Source organism: Humulus lupulus, chromosome 1 (genome assembly GCF_963169125.1).
Source record: "Humulus lupulus chromosome 1, drHumLupu1.1, whole genome shotgun sequence".
In the NCBI taxonomy this organism is placed as follows: Eukaryota; Viridiplantae; Streptophyta; class Magnoliopsida; order Rosales; family Cannabaceae; genus Humulus; species Humulus lupulus.
The window spans coordinates 191,616,763-191,632,432 of NC_084793.1; the positions used below are offsets into that span (position 1 = coordinate 191,616,763).

The 15,670-nt window shown below is 47.8% G+C and overlaps 1 protein-coding gene across 1 annotated transcript; it reads right to left on the bottom strand.

The window, feature by feature from the left end:
• Positions 1–1,977: 1,977 nt before the first annotated feature.
• LOC133825717 (secreted RxLR effector protein 161-like) lies at positions 1,978–2,418 on the bottom strand. The gene has a single exon (XM_062258625.1). The coding sequence runs from the start codon at positions 2,416–2,418 to the stop codon at positions 1,978–1,980; it is 441 nt and encodes a 146-aa protein (XP_062114609.1).
• Positions 2,419–15,670: the final 13,252 nt, after the last annotated feature.

The window sequence follows — 15,670 nt, forward strand, 5'->3', positions numbered from 1 at the left end:
TGAGTCATCAGTAGCGCAGGACGAAAGAGAGAGAAGAGGCAGGCCAAGGTGGCTAAGAACTGCAAATGGAAAGGCTAGATTCTGAAGGACCGAAACTCAGTGTTGAGATAATGAATCCCCTAAAATATTATATACTTCCATGAGGTATGTTTGACAATGATGGAAGATGCAGCCATAGGATCTTTAATTGTGAGATCTTTCTTGTTATCTTTGGACCTAGTGTAGGCCTAGTTTTTGGCCTTGAGTGAGATGCGAGTGTCCATACTATTGGATGGGACAATGGAGAAAAGTTGAGCCGCTCGCTAAAAAGGGAGGCAGAGTGGGATCTCGGAGAGGAGGAGGAGATGGGTCTGCAAAAAGAGGTTGTTTGGGAAGGATAGGTTCGAGGTTAGTGGGTTTAATGGGTTCGGGTTCACGAGGGTGGTCGGAAGAGGGTGGGGGAGAGGAGTCAAAGGATTCGGGGGACGGAGTGGGGAGGCGATTACAATGGTGAAGGGCAAAGAGGCAGTTGACATTTGGGATCGACATCGAGGAAGAAAGGGCTAGGCAAAGGGAGAGAGAGAGAGAATGTTGAGAGGGAAATGAGAAAAATAGCTAAAAAATATACTGATTTTAATTGATTTGACTTTGTTTTTTTATTTATATTTTTTTAAATAGAAAGACACAGATGACAGACAGAAAAAAAAATTACAACCCCAGCAAAAAATGACAAAAAAAATATATATATACATATAATTTTTTTTTTAGATTTTTGAACACAGGAGAACACACAGGATTAAACAGAATTTAAGCTAAAACAAATAGCATGAAACAAAACACAATGTGGAGAAAAATGAACATAAAACCAAGAGACACAAAGTAAAATCAAAGACTTTCTACACATTGTTGAAATAAAAATATAGCATGTTGAAACATAGACCTGGCAGTGCAAAATTGAGGCCTAAAAGGAAAAAAAACGATAATTAAATAAAAATATACATATAATTTTCGTGCTTTTTTTCTAGATTTTTGAACTCAAGAGAACACATAGGATTAAGCAAAATTTAAGATAAAACTAATAGCATGAAACAAAACACAATGTGGAAAAAGATGAACATCAAACCAAGGGACACAAAGAAAAATGAAAGACTTTCTACAGATTGTTGAAACATAAATATAGCATGTTGAAACATAGACCTGACGGGTGCAAGATAAAACTCAACATGGAAAAAGCAAAGAAAGTCATTCTCCATTAGTGTGTGAAGTGTCCTCATGAGCTGCCTGCTATAAAAGTACAAGGGAAACTCTCCCTCATAATTATTCCTTTTTTTGTAATTTTATTTGAATATTTTTTATTATTATTTTGTTTAAAAAGTAGAAATCCCCTCAGCCATTACCAATTAGAGAGTCAAGCACAGAGGTAGCCCTCTCCATGGGTACACAGTCCTAAGTGAGGCAGCCAAATACACAAAGCGAAGTGACCCAATGGTAGCTTTCACTAAACCATATGACTTCTCTAATAGGGGAGACAATTCAATGAAATTACCAAGAATTAGAAATCAAGCACCAAAAAAGACGACAAGAAAACATAAGGAAGCCTAGATCACTTCAAGACATATGATTGTGAAAAGTAAGTTGAAGAAAGACTCGCATATGCTAATAGTCAAGTTAGAAGATGAAATCTCAAACTATGTTGCCTATTTTTGAATTTCACATGTTATCACTCAAACATACAAACTTCTAATAACTTTCTCAAGTGAAAAAAAGTTTGTGAACTCAAAGCCTTAGTCAACATATCAGCTACTTGACTTTCATATGCAACATGAGATAATACAATGGTTTTAGCCTCAACTAAATCACGAAGGAAGTGGTTGCGAATGTCGATGTGTTTGGTGCGAGAATGTTGGAGAGGGTTTTTGGAGAGATTGATGGCACTGGTATTGTCACAATATATGGTTATAGTGTCAAGACAAAGGCAATAGTCAAACAACATTTGTTTCATCCAAAGAATTTGAGTGCAACAACTTCCTCCATCAATGTACTCCGCTTCAGCAGTGGAAAGCGAGATGGAGTTTTGCATTTTACTGTGCAAAGAAATGAGGTTGTTCCCACATAAAAATAGCCACCTGAAGTGCTTTTACTATCATCAATGTTGCTTGCCCAATTAGAGTCACTAAAACCAACCAAGAAAAGATTAGTATCACAAGAGTACCAAAGGCAAAAGTTAAAGGCACCAGCTAGGTATTTTAGAATTCTTTTCATAGAAGTAAGATGCAATTCAGTGGGGACTGATTGATATCTAGCACAAACCCCAACACTGAAACAAATATCAGGACGACTTGCAGTAATGTAAAGTAATCTGCCTATTACACTTCTATACAATGTTACATCAACCTTTTTACTTGTCTCGTCTCTGATCAGTTTGGCAGTGGTGTCCATAGGTGTTTGTGCATGTTTTGTATTTTCTAAACAAAACTTTTTGAGCATGTTTTTGGCATATTTTGATTAAGACAAGAAAATGTCATTGTCAACTTGTTTAATTTGCAAACCAAGGAAGTAACTTAGTTCACCAAACATGCTCATTTCAAATTCCTTAGTCATTAGTATAACAATGGAGTGAGTGTGCGTATCACAAATGGATCCAAATACTATGTCATGTACATGGATTTTAGCACAAACAATAATAGGATTCAGATGTTTAATGAACAGAGTTTGATTAGCATTACCTCTAGTATACCCATATTCAAGAATGTAGGTTGTGAGAAGACCATACCATGCCCGAGGAGCTTGCTTAAGCCCATACAATGACTTGTTCAGTTTGTAGACATGGTCTCCATGATGAGGGTCCTCAAATCTAGGAGGTTGTGACACATAAGCCTCTTCCCCAAGGATGCCATTCCAGAAAGCACTCGTGACATCCATTTGGTACAACTTGAACTTCATGCAACACGCCACATTCAACAAAAGTGTTATAGATTCCAATATAGCCACCGGAGCAAATGTTTCCTTAAAGTCCACTCCCTCAATCTGAGTATACCCCAGAGCTTGTTGTGCACCACATTTCCCACTTCATAAGTCTTATTTTTGAATATCCACTTAGTACCAATGATGTTGGCATCCAAAGGATGAGGAACAAGAGTCCACACTTCATTTCTCTCAAATTGTTGAAGCTCATCTTACATGGCATATATCCAGTGCTCATCTTTAGGAGCATCCTTGACTGATTTTTTGCTCCACTGAAGAAAGATAACAATCATTAAAAATTTCATTGGTTAGTTTCTTTTGAGTCACCATCACCTCATTTTGATTACCAACAATGTAGGGTAGAGAATGAACTTTGGGTAACCATGTGGGTGGTCCCTTTTTCTGATGAAATCCTAAGTTAGAGGAGACAACATTTTTTGGAATGGAAGACACATCGGAAGCCTCAGAGGTTTCAATGGTATAATCAATTTCCTCAATTTTAGATCCACTTGGTTCACCTATAGTTTGTGATGCAACAGCCAGAATCGATGAGTCGACAAGATTGTGGATTTATTCGTCTTTAGAGTAACAAGCAAAGTCTTCTAAGTCACTAATCACAACATTGATGGATTCCATAACGGCCTGGGTTTTCATGTTGTATATTCTGTAGGCACGGCTATTGGTAGAGTACCCCAAGAACACTCCTTCATCACTTTGGCGTCAAACTTTCCAAGCTTTTATCTATCATTAAGAATGTAGCACTTACAACCAAACACATGAAGTTAAGCCAAATTTGGCATTTTTTTTTTCCACAACTCATAAGAGGTTTATTATGATTGTAGAAAAAATAAAACTCATACATGTCATTCAAAAATAACAATGACATTCATTTGGAAAAAGGTTTTCACTAAGTAAAATCATAAATGCAAAGATAATAAATCAAGAAATAAACTATAACATATAAACACAATAACTATAACCAGCAGGCCCTCGGCCTCGCGCAGCCGCGCCCGCACATCAGTTGGCCTCGCGCGCCATAGCAGGCCCTCGGCCTCGCGCAGCCGCGCCCGCACACCAGGCGGCCTCGCGAATGGGGTGACGCGTCAAAGGAGACTCGCCACCAAGGGGCTCGCGAAGAAGTCATCTCATCTCGCACCCATCCGTCAAGGCTCCATGCCTATCACGAACGCACGTCAAGTGTTCTGTTCCCTATACCTTGGGACCCCAATGCTAAGGGTCGCGGTTATGAGATGAATGGGACGTACTTGTACGATCTCATACGAAGTACGGCCGCTAAGACCCCGTATGTCGAGTACGGACACCCGTACTAGTGAGGGAGTGAGAGTGCTGGAATAAGAGTTCTGGCCCGTACATCTACAGCCAGAAGTCAGAGCTGACACCACTACCACCTGCGCCACTATGCCTGTCACCACCCATCAGACATGGATACGGACAAGTAGTGGAGGCATCCTCCTGACGCCTGCCCCTGTACTGGATGTACGACCACAACCTCTGAAGCCACTCTCCTGACAGAGTAATTATGTACCATTTGGTCCCTTTGACCACCATGTACCCAGGGCCATTAGAGCCCACTATAAAATGAACTCTAACCCCACCTGAAAGGGGGGGGGGGGGAATTTACTCTAGCAAAGGCTTGAGAGTGAATGAAGGATTGATTTCTCCATTGTTATTCTGTCATTGTTCTTGAGTTATCACTTACATTTCTACAGCTTTTTTCTTGACTATCCTTACTTGATAATTTTTTCCAACTTAACTTAGTTTACGAGTTCTCACCGTCAACAGTTTGGCGCCGTCTGTGGGAACGTTAGTTTTGAGCTACTATTCCACCATTGTTTCAGGCAAGAAGAAAATGCCAAGACATTCAAAGCGACTCAGGGAGCCACGAGAGGTAGAGGTTCACCTGAACGGAGTCCAACTGAAGGCCTCCACGAAGGACGCTCCTCCGCCCAGAGACGTGGAGCCCCCGAAGGACCCTGAGGTTCACGGAGGTCATAGAGTGGCCTCGTCACCGGCCGCTCCACCTGGAGAAAGTCCTCCAAGAGCACCACCGGGAAATGCTAATGAGTTCCCTCTCCCAAAACCACCGCAAGTACCGAACTCCAGCCGGCAGGACCCGGGCCCTTCTACCCGTAGGCATGATAAGCACCCCCGGGTCCATTCCGTGAGCTCGAGTTCGAAATCTCGGTTTTATGAAGAGGAAATACGTGAGCTCCACCGTAAGAACCAAAGGTTGGAAACCACCTTGGAGAACATGCAGGAGGTCCTGAATGGCCTGCTTCAGGGTAAATCGAGCGTGACCTTGCCTAAGAGGAAGGAGAAAGGCAAGGATGGGGTGGAAACCACCGTACCAGTAGATGATGGGAGAACCCGACACTCTACTAGTAACACCCCCCGAGCGAAGCAACACGAGCACCCTGAACCACCTAAGCAGGCCCAGAAACCAGCGCCAAGGACCAACGCTGCCCCTCGCAACGATGACGAGGTCACCTCTAAAAGAGCACCTTCGGATTTACGGGAGGAGCTTAATAAAAAGAGGGCGGGCAAAGGGATCACGCCCCCTATGGCGCCTCGGGAGGGAAAGGGAAAGGCGGATCTTAGCCCTTCCGCTTTGAGGGACACTCTAAGCAAGAGGAGGCAGAACCTGGACACGGAGATGAGGAGCCTGCGAAGCAAGATCGTCACCGCATCAGGTGGCCAGGCCTTTGAGGAAGAATTCGACCATGAGTCGCCCTTTGTGAGGGAAATTCAGGCAATCCGGCTCCCTGCCAACTTTAAGGAGCCCAACATGACCCCCTACGAAGGAAGCACGGATCCAAAATACCACCTGGATGCGTTTAATGACCTGATGAAACTGAGAGGGATTGGAAGTGGTGCCAGATGCCACTGCTTCGCTATCACTTTGAAAGGACTCGCCTACAAATGGTTCAAAAGATTAAGGCTGGGGTCCATGAGGTCCTGGCAGCAGTTTTCTGACGAATTCCTCCAACAGCACCATGCCGTGCGGGACTACACGATGCCAGGTACCAACCTGGCCAACGTGAATCAGGGGGAGAATAAGAGCCTGAAGAGTTACATCCACCGGTTCAATATGGAGGCCGCGAAAGTGGGGAGCCTAACTCGCCGAGAATTAAAAATGGCCATTACCGCCGGAGTGCTCCCAGGAAGCAAGTTGTGGGACAACATGTTGAAGAGGGAAGTCACCGACTTAGACGAATTCTACGAGAGAGCGCAGAAATACATCCGTGTGGAGGATGGCCACGCGAACTTAAAGGTGGGGAAGGAGGAGCCCCACGCGAAGCCCCAAGCTAACGACGGGTCGAATGTAACGAAGAAGAAAAGGGTGTACAATGGGTCGAGAGATGACCAGCAAAGGAAGACCAAGCGAGGGAATGATCATAGGCAAGCGGCTTATACTTACTTTACGAACCTCACAGATACAAGGGAACATATTTACCTCACCAACGAAGATTGAGTTCCCTTCAAAAAGCCCCCACCAATGAGGAAGGATTGGTCCAAAAGGGACCCCAGTAGATACTGCCAGTACCACAAGGACATTGGTCACACCACGGCAAAGTGTATATTTGAAGGAAGAAATTGAGGAGCTCATCCGCCAGGGACAACTGGGCCGTTATGTTAGGAGAGAAAGGCCAAGGCCAGAGGACGAGCATGCGGCACCCCAGGCACAAGAGCGAGCCCTAGAAATACAGGGGGAGGTCCGAACCATTTTTGGAGGTCCAGGATTTGGGGGGGACTCTCGAAAGGGGCGAGATAGATATGCAAGAGAGGCTCGGCGAAGTCCGCCCCCCTGCGTCATGAGTTTAGAACTGCGACCCCCAAAAAGTTTCAAGGGGGAAAACGACTCAATAACATTCACTGAGGAGGATGCGCGGGGGGGGGGGGGGTACACTTTCCCCACAATGATCCGCTGGTGTTGATAGTTCAATTGGAAAATATGCGCGTGCATCGAGTTCTAGTGGACAACGGGAGCTCGGTGGACATCCTATATTTCCCTGCCTTGGAAAAGATGAGACTGGGCATTCGTCATCTGAAGCCCTGCCAATCATCCCTATATGGATTCACGGGGTACTCAGTGCAACCCCTAGGAAGGATCGAATTGGCACTCACCATGGGGGAACAACCCCGACAGACTACAGTCATGGCTAACTTTGTCGTAGTAGATTGTGCTTCAGCTTTCAATGCGGTATTAGGGAGACCATCCCTAAGAGAATTGAAAGCCATAACTTCAATATATCACTTGGTTGTCAAGTTTCCAACACCAAGAGGAGCGCTAGTATGAAGGGAGAACAGAAGGAGGCAAGGAAGTGCTACAACACCTCACTCCGCGCGCCTGTGAAACCGCGGGAACCAATGGCCATGGTGATACATGAGGCGCTACGTATGCCCACGGGGGGTCCGCAGGAGCTGGACCCTCGGGTCGTGGACGAATCAAGAGCAGAACCAGTGGAAGAAGTAGAGGAGGTTACGGTGACGGAGGAACCGCTAAGGAAATTTAAGATAGGGAGAAGCCTGCAAAGTGACGTGAAGGAGGAGTTGATAAGATTTTTGAAGGATAATCTGGACGTGTTCGCATGGATTCATGAGGATATGGTGGGTATAGACCCCAATGTGATGTGCCACCATCTGAATATCTCCCCAGAAGTGAGGCCCGCCAGGCAGAAAAGGCGGGCGCTAGACCCAGAAAGGTATGCAGCGTTGAAAGAGGAAGTTGACAAGCTGAAGGCCAACGGGTTCATCCGTGAGTCTTTTTACCCTGTGTGGGTGTTGAACCCAGTTCTCGTTCCGAAGCCAAATGGGAAATGGAGGACCTGTGTCGATTTCTCGAACCTGAATAAAGCTTGTCCTAAGGACAACTTCCCACTCCCAAGGATAGATCAGCTAGTAGATGCGAAGGCAGGACATGAATTACTGAGTTTCATGGACGCCTACTCGGGGTACAACCAGATCCCAATGAACCCAGCAGATGAAGAGCACACATCATTCATTACAGACAAAGGGCTCTACTGCTACAAGGTAATGCCCTTCGGGTTGAAGAATGCGGGTGCCACCTATCAAAGGTTGGTAAATAAGATGTTCGCTAACTAGATAGGGAGGAACATGGAGGTGTATGTGGATGATATGTTAGTGAAGAACAAGAATGCCACAGAGCTCAACAAGGACCTTGGTGAGATGTTCGACACACTTAGGACATACCGAATGAAGTTAAATCCCATCAAGTGCACCTTCGGTGTATCCTCAGGAAAATTCTTGGGCTTCATGGTCAATTCTAGAGGCATCGAGGCGAATCCTGATAAGATAAAGGCCCTAATAGAGATGAGCCCGCCAAAGAACAAGAAGGAAGTGCAGTGCCTAACGGGAAGGGTGGCAGCCCTTAATAGATTTATCTCAAGGTCAACCGATAAGTGCATTCCCTTATTTGACATCCTCAAAGGGAGCAAAAAGTTCACTTGGGATGAAAAATGCGAAGAAGCATTTGTCAAGCTAAAGGAGCACTTGGGGAAGCCACCCCTGTTGGCAAAGCCTGAGAAAGGCGAGAAGTTGTACCTGTACTTGGCAGTGTCTGAGAAAGCCATAAGGGCAACCCTGGTTAAAGGGGAGAAGAAGCAGAAACAACCCGTGTACTATATCAGCAAGCGTTTGGTGGACGCGGAGAACCGATACCCGAAGATCGAAAAATTGGCCTATGCTTTAGTTGTGGCTTCGAGGAAGTTGAGGCCTTACTTCCACGCGCACACGATTGAAGTCCTGAATGATAGTCCTTTGAGGTAGGTCTTACATAAACCTGAGACCTCAGGGAGGCTAATGAAATGGTCGATCGAGTTGAGTCAATTTGACATTGTGTATACCCCAAGGGCGTCCATCAACGGACAGGTGCTGGCGGACTTTATAGTAGAGTTCACCCATCAGCAGAATGGAGAAAGAAGTGAAGAAGGGGAGCAGCCTGTTATAGAGGAAGAGCGAGGGGGTCTAGAGGAATGGAGTTTGCATGTTGATGGGGCGTCTAATGAAGGAGGATCCGGAGCAGGCATCATGATGATCGGGCCTGAGGGATACAAGATGTATTGCGCGATTCGGTTCGGGTTTGAGGCCTCCAATAACGAGGCAGAGTACGAGGCGCTCCTGGCTAGGCTGTGTTTAGCTCAGGAGCTGAGAGTGACGCACCTACGTATCTTCAGCGACTCTCAATTGGTAGTGTACCAAGTAAAGGGGGAGTACCAAGCGAGGGGACCCAATATGGTAGCCTAATTGGAAAGGGTGAAGGGCTATCTAGGATGGTTAGTGGCATATAGCATAGAGCAAATCCCCAGAGAAAGGAATACCCATGCTGATGCGCTCGCGAAGCTGGCATCCACCAAGGACGGTGATATCTTGGAGTCGATACCCGTGGAGTGCTTACCCAAACCCAGCATCGAAGGCGCGGACGTGCATATGATTAGTGTCCCAAGGGAGTCATGGACTGAGCCGGTCAAAAGGTACCTGGAGGAAGGAACCTTGCCTGCAGACAAAAATGAGTCCCGGATGTTGGTGTACAGGGCCGCTAGATAGACCCTGGTAAATGGGGTCCTTTACAAAAGAGGATTCTCAATGCCACTCCTGCAGTGTGTAGACGAGGAGGAGGTGTTGAAAGTGTTGCACGAGATACACGAGGGAGAGTGTGGCAACCACGAGAGTGGACCCTCCACAGCTAGGAAGGCCATGAGGCAAGGATACTACTGGCCCTCCATGGAAAGAGATGCGCATGACTTTGCCATGAAATACGAAAAATGCCAGAGGCACGCCAACTACCCTCGGAAACCCCCAAGTGAACTGACCAGCATGACCAGCCCCTGGCCCTTCGCCATCTGGGGGATAGACTTGATCAGCGCTCTTCCTGCAGGCAGGGGTGGAGCGAAATACGTGATGGTGGCAGTGGACTACTTCACTAAGTGGGTATAAGCAGAACCCCTCGTGAAGATAACAGCCAAGCACATGACCTCTTTCGTCAACAAATTCATTGTCTGTAGATATGGAGTACCCTACAAAATTATATCTGACAATGGTACCCAGTTCGAGGGAGGAGCTTTCGAGGAATATTGTAGGGTAAGGGGCATAAGGAGAAGTTTCTCTGCGGTGGTACACCCACAGGCCAATGGACAGGTGGAGGCCATAAACAGGGTCCTTAAGAAGAACTTGAAGGCAAAGCTAGAAAAGATGAAGGGAGCCTGGGTAGAGGAGCTACCAAATGTGCTGTGGGCTTACAGAACCACTCCACGCACGACTACTGGGGAGTCCCCATTTTCCTTGGCCTACGGGTACGAGGCCGTACTCCCGGTTGAGATGCAGGTTGAGTCCCTCAGGGTACAGGCATATGGAGACGAGGCTAACTGCGCAGCTTTGGCCGAGAGCTTGGATATGCTTGAAGAAAATACAGAAAAAGCACAAATGAGGGTGGTAGTATATCAACAGCACGCCGCAAGGTACTACAATTCGAGGGTGCGAGAGAGGACTTTCAGAGTTGGCGACTTGGTGCTGAGGAAGGTACTCCCTAACACGCGAGACCCAGGAGTTGGAGTGCTGGGGGCGAACTGGGAGGGGCCCTACCAGGTTGCTCAGTGCATACCCTTGAACACTTATAAGCTGGCGCGCATGGACAACACCATCATACCCCGAGCATGGAACGCGGAGCACCTTAGGAAGTACTACTAGTAAGGCGCCCACGCCCGGTGCTAGAAGGACAAGTGTTGCACGCTATCTTAGTATGATAGAGAATAATCAAAGGGGTTACTTAGATAACCTCCTGAGTAGGTGTGAGTCTTTTATTTTATGTTTTATGAAAATCTCATATGTATCGTTGGAACTTTTTACATGAAACTTTTTGTTATAAATGTGATGAATGGAATTGCATTTTATGGGTGAAACTGTTCGCAACATCATGTGTTATTTTCCTTCGCTACGTGGGCGTCAGCCAAAGTGCCTGCTGAAATAAATTTCACCAGACACTTGGGGGGGGGGGGGGGGAGGATAGGAGGCAACAGCATGCGGCTAGCAAGGGGAACCTAAAAAGGGCCCTCTAACGGAGGATCCTGAAAAGGACCCCTTGCCCTCCTAAAAAGGAGGCCCCTAAAAGGGACCCTCTACTAAGAGGACCCTAAAAACGACCCCCTGTCAGGACCCTGAAAAGGACCCTATGCACTAGGAGGATCCTAAAAAGAGCCCTCCATCAGGAGGAAGTGACTCTAAAAAAGGACCCATTGATGGGGGATCCCAGAGGGACCCCCTATACCAGGGCCTCAAACAAATCCCTTGCAAGGCATCCCTTGGGATCGCAAGGATTAGCTACCCTTGTGATCACCAAGGGAGGTCATAGGGACTTAAAATGTATGGTAACGACAATAATAAGTCTAGAGCGGCCACTAAGCCGCCTAGCCAAAAAGGGTCCCAAAAGAGACCTGTTGACGCGGTTCTTTGCCAACAGGTAATTAAGAGAAGAAGAGAAAGGGATTAGTGCTATATGTGAACCGAAACAGATATGAGATCTTAGAAAAAGAAAGAGGTGACACAAGACACATTTTTTAAGTGGTTCAATGGTTAAAATCCTTCTACTCCACTAGTCAGTATTATTGCTCTATACTGGATATTTGATTACAGGGCCTTTCTTACAATAGAGAATCCAACCTCTATTATCTCCCAGGGTCTCCATATTTATAGGAGAAAGTACCTGGGAGTTGGTAAGAAGGTCATCCCGTGACCTTCTTACCTATCACATCAACTCTGTGACATTCATGATCAATTCCTAAACCTGACACATAAGTGTGGTCAAATCGATAGGTAAGGAGGTAATGGGCCGCACGGCCCAACCCAGTCGTGGGTGTCTGAATACGCACATTCTACTGTGTGTCCGAGAAGTCAGGGGCATATCATACACGTGATGTCGGATATATGCACGTTTATCTTGCGTGTGTTGACTTTACAAAGGGTCATAGCCTCCATATCCAGCTCGTGCCACGAGCTAGGTACTTGACTCGACCTTCGGCCCCTAAGAGTCCTTGCTCAAGTCTTGCGCAATCTTGGCGAACCCTTGGATTTCCTCGAGCTAAGGAGGTACGACCTTATGACAGAAGCTCCGGTCTTGGGGACGTCCACGAGATAATCATGATAAGGCAGCAACTCAGCTCGCTAATCATCCCGTGGGAAAATCAGGGCGTACATCTGCCCCCCAAGCTCTTGCTCGTGGTGGACCACGTCAGATAAGACCACAGTAGGGGCTTTTAGGCTTCCCCATGAACTCTTCACATTCCACCTCTTACGTAGGCGCCTGATACGTGGAACGTCGTGGTTGGTGACGGTACATCTTACGAGAATCGCATTTAATGGCCTAGCATATGCCCAGCCGTCGTTCCGTATTTTGAGTGGAGGGCCTTGGATCCCTCACCAGGGTCATCCAACGGCCCTCTACACGTGAACCTTCACGTATACAAAAAGGGGTGGCCACCCTATGCATGGGCCACCCTTTCACTTGAAATTTTTCCGAATTTCTCTCCTTCTCTCTTTATCTCAGAAGAAAAAACCCTCTTCTCTGTGACTGCTACACTCAGCGTTCAAGAAGCTCAGACGTAAGGATTTCTTTGAAGCTTTGGATGCCAACACACCGTCGAAGCTTTCACCAAGGTGATACCTTCATCCACCTCCCAGCCACACACTGTAAGTTTCCTGACCATGTGTGTTTTGAAAATATATTTCACTATAGCTTAGGTAAATATTTTACTGTAGTCGCATGCAAGGATTTACTGGGTTTTGTGGATACGGAGGGTGAAAGACCTTTTAGGTTATGGTATTTTTGCTGTAGGAAATCACTTAAGAGTATGGTTTACAGGATTCTTTTTCTGGGAATGATTTCTGGGTAGGATTTGTGACATATGTTGGGTGCAAAACAGGGTAGCTTAGGGGACACGCCTCACAGGCGGTTTTGCCAACCTTGCCCATCGAAACTTTCCCCCCAAGGAAAATTTTATCCTAACCCTCCTCACACACGAATTCCGAGTAATAGGGGATCTGTTGGGAGCACAAGCGCATGTTCATCGAACCGCGTGGCCCACTCTCCACGGGCTGGGCTTACCTCAGCTCGTGCAAATAACATTTGATTTTTCCTCATGCTTGGGTCGCCTTTTCTGAAATGTTTTCTTTTGTTCGTTAGGCGACCAGATGACACCAAAAAGGAACGCTCCCAAGAAGACCGTCAGCAGCTCGTCCTCACAGCAGGACAAAGGAAAGGCGGTGATGCCGGACTCCCCAATCCCCAACTTTGGGCCGGCGGTGGAGCAGGAGGTCGAGGTCACCCCCGATGCCTTCTTTGAGGCAGAGAGGATCGTCTCAAAGGTCACCGACAACATCTCCCTAGGGAGAGCATCCGTGGTGGCCCGACCTGCCGCAGAGGGCGAGCGGAGCTGTGCGCCTCTCGACGAATCGTTCGCAGCCGGGAGCGGCGAACATTTTAAGGCGGGGGCCTTCCTCCCGCTGGATCAGTATTTTGCTGATTTCCTTAATTACGTGGGGTTGGCCCCATTTCAGCTCCCCCCCAACTCCTACCGTTTGCTGGCGGGGTTGAAATGCTTGTTTCAGAAGCACGAGTGGGAGGTCCCCACTCCTACTGACATCTTATATTTCTTCTGCCTCAAGGCCAGCCCGGATCAACGAGGGCGAGGCGACGGGTTTTACTATCTATCCCGATTTCCGGCTGCGGTCATCGAGCTGCCCAGCCACCCCAATGACTTCAAGGACCAGTTCTTCATGTCGAAGGGGTTCAGAAACTGCGAGCTCCACTACTTCAATCGTCCTCGTAAGTGTTTTTCATCCTTAGCTCGGACGTTAAGTATCATTTTAGCTCCTCCCGTACCCCTTTCTGACTTAAACTAATTCTGCAGCCATCTTTGCGAGGACAGAGAAATCTGTGACCCTCGGGGCCCAATAGGAAACGCTGGCGGGCTTGCCCCCTAGCGAGAAGGATTACCACGTGCTCGTGACAGACGAGACGATGGTGGCCTGTAAGCTGATTTTCCCAAATCAGACTTCGAACCTCAGGAGGCCCCGGGGGCTTCACCTAGCTCGCGACACCAGACCCATCGCCGTGGAGGAGGTCGCGGAAGACGAAGATGAGGAGGACGAGGGCGGCGAAGTTCCCCTCGTGAGGAATAGGAAGCGGACCTTGGAGGTCGCCACGGGGATGGGCGAGGAGAGGATCCAATTCGGAGCAGCCGCGGGTCCTTCTGGCCAAGGTAATCCTTACATGTTTAGGAGTCTAGATAGGGCCATAGCAGACCCCCGGCTGGCTAGGTTCAATCCTAGGCAGCTCGTTCATCGTCACCGAAGTGATCCGGACCTAAACACAACTCTGCTCCATTGTGTCGACCGACTTGTGCTGGACCACCAAGATAGCCGGCCTAGGGGTACCGTAGTAGTAGATAACACCCTAGCCTTTAGGTCGATTCTATTCAAGGAGTATGGGACCAACCTTCGCACATGGCCATCACTCCGGAGGGGTGTCGTAGCTCTGGGGATTAGGCAATATGTAGAGGAATCTAGCCCTGAGTCAAACCCGGACCCAGAACTTGCGCCAGCTCGGGAAGTAATCGACTTAGATTCTTCTTCTAGCTCGGGGGGTAGGATTCCCTTAGTACACATTTTATTTTTACCCCTTAGTTTTGTATCTGTATGGTTGCTAACCAACCACGTTTTTGTTTTGGCAGAGGATATTTCTCAGCCCGAGGAGAGCCTGCGAGGTGCGGTCTTCGGGGGGAACGCCGCCGCTAGGCCAAGAATGAAGAGACTCCGGACGTCCAAGAACGCTGTCGGGACCCCCACCAAGTCTCCTGCGAAGGAGAAGGGTCAAGCCCCAGCTGCACAGGTCGCGGGAGCGGTCCTTCCTGCTGCAGGGGGAAGCAATATGCCTCCACCGGCTCCGTGAGCTCCACTCGCTCCCCGGGACGCAGGAACGGAGGTCGGGACTTCAGCCATCGTACCCTCTGATGTACGCATCCCAGTCAATCCCCAGGACCTGGAGAAGAACCCCGAGGCCTTTCGGGGAACGGTGTATGAGTCGGCGAACTACGCCGTCAGCCACATATACAAGTTCACCGAGAAGGAGCTCCGGGCCATCGAGACAATGAGCTCGGTGGGCGTGCTGGAGTCTTCACTAGGCATGGCCATGACGGTAGGCTAACCTTAACCTTTTTGTGGTTTTTTTTTTTTTTTACATTGTTATACTTTGCCTTGCTTTTTCATAAGGCAATTGTCTTTCTGTCTTTGCAGAGCGTTGTCGCCCTTCATCGGAGTATCATCAGGACCAAAACTCAGCTCGGGGACATGAGGAACGAGCATCAGACTACCCTGAAAGCGGCCAAGGATGCCTTGGCGGCCTCTCAGGTCGAGTTGGAAAAATTTCGCTCGAGGATCCAAGAGCTCGAGTCCTCCCTTGCCACCTCGAAAACAGACCTAGATGCCGCGAAAACTGAGGTCCAGGCCACCCAGGCTGCCCTAGAGGCCGAGCGGACCACTTCGGAACAGTCCATGGAAGATCTATTCTATCATTACTGGGTCTACAATCCGGACGCTGACTTCTCCTTTATGTTAGAGAGTCTCTGGGCATGCTTGCTGGTGAAGTTCCAAGCTCGCCTTGATAAAGAGGCGCCCTCGGAGACTGGGGAAGGCTCCG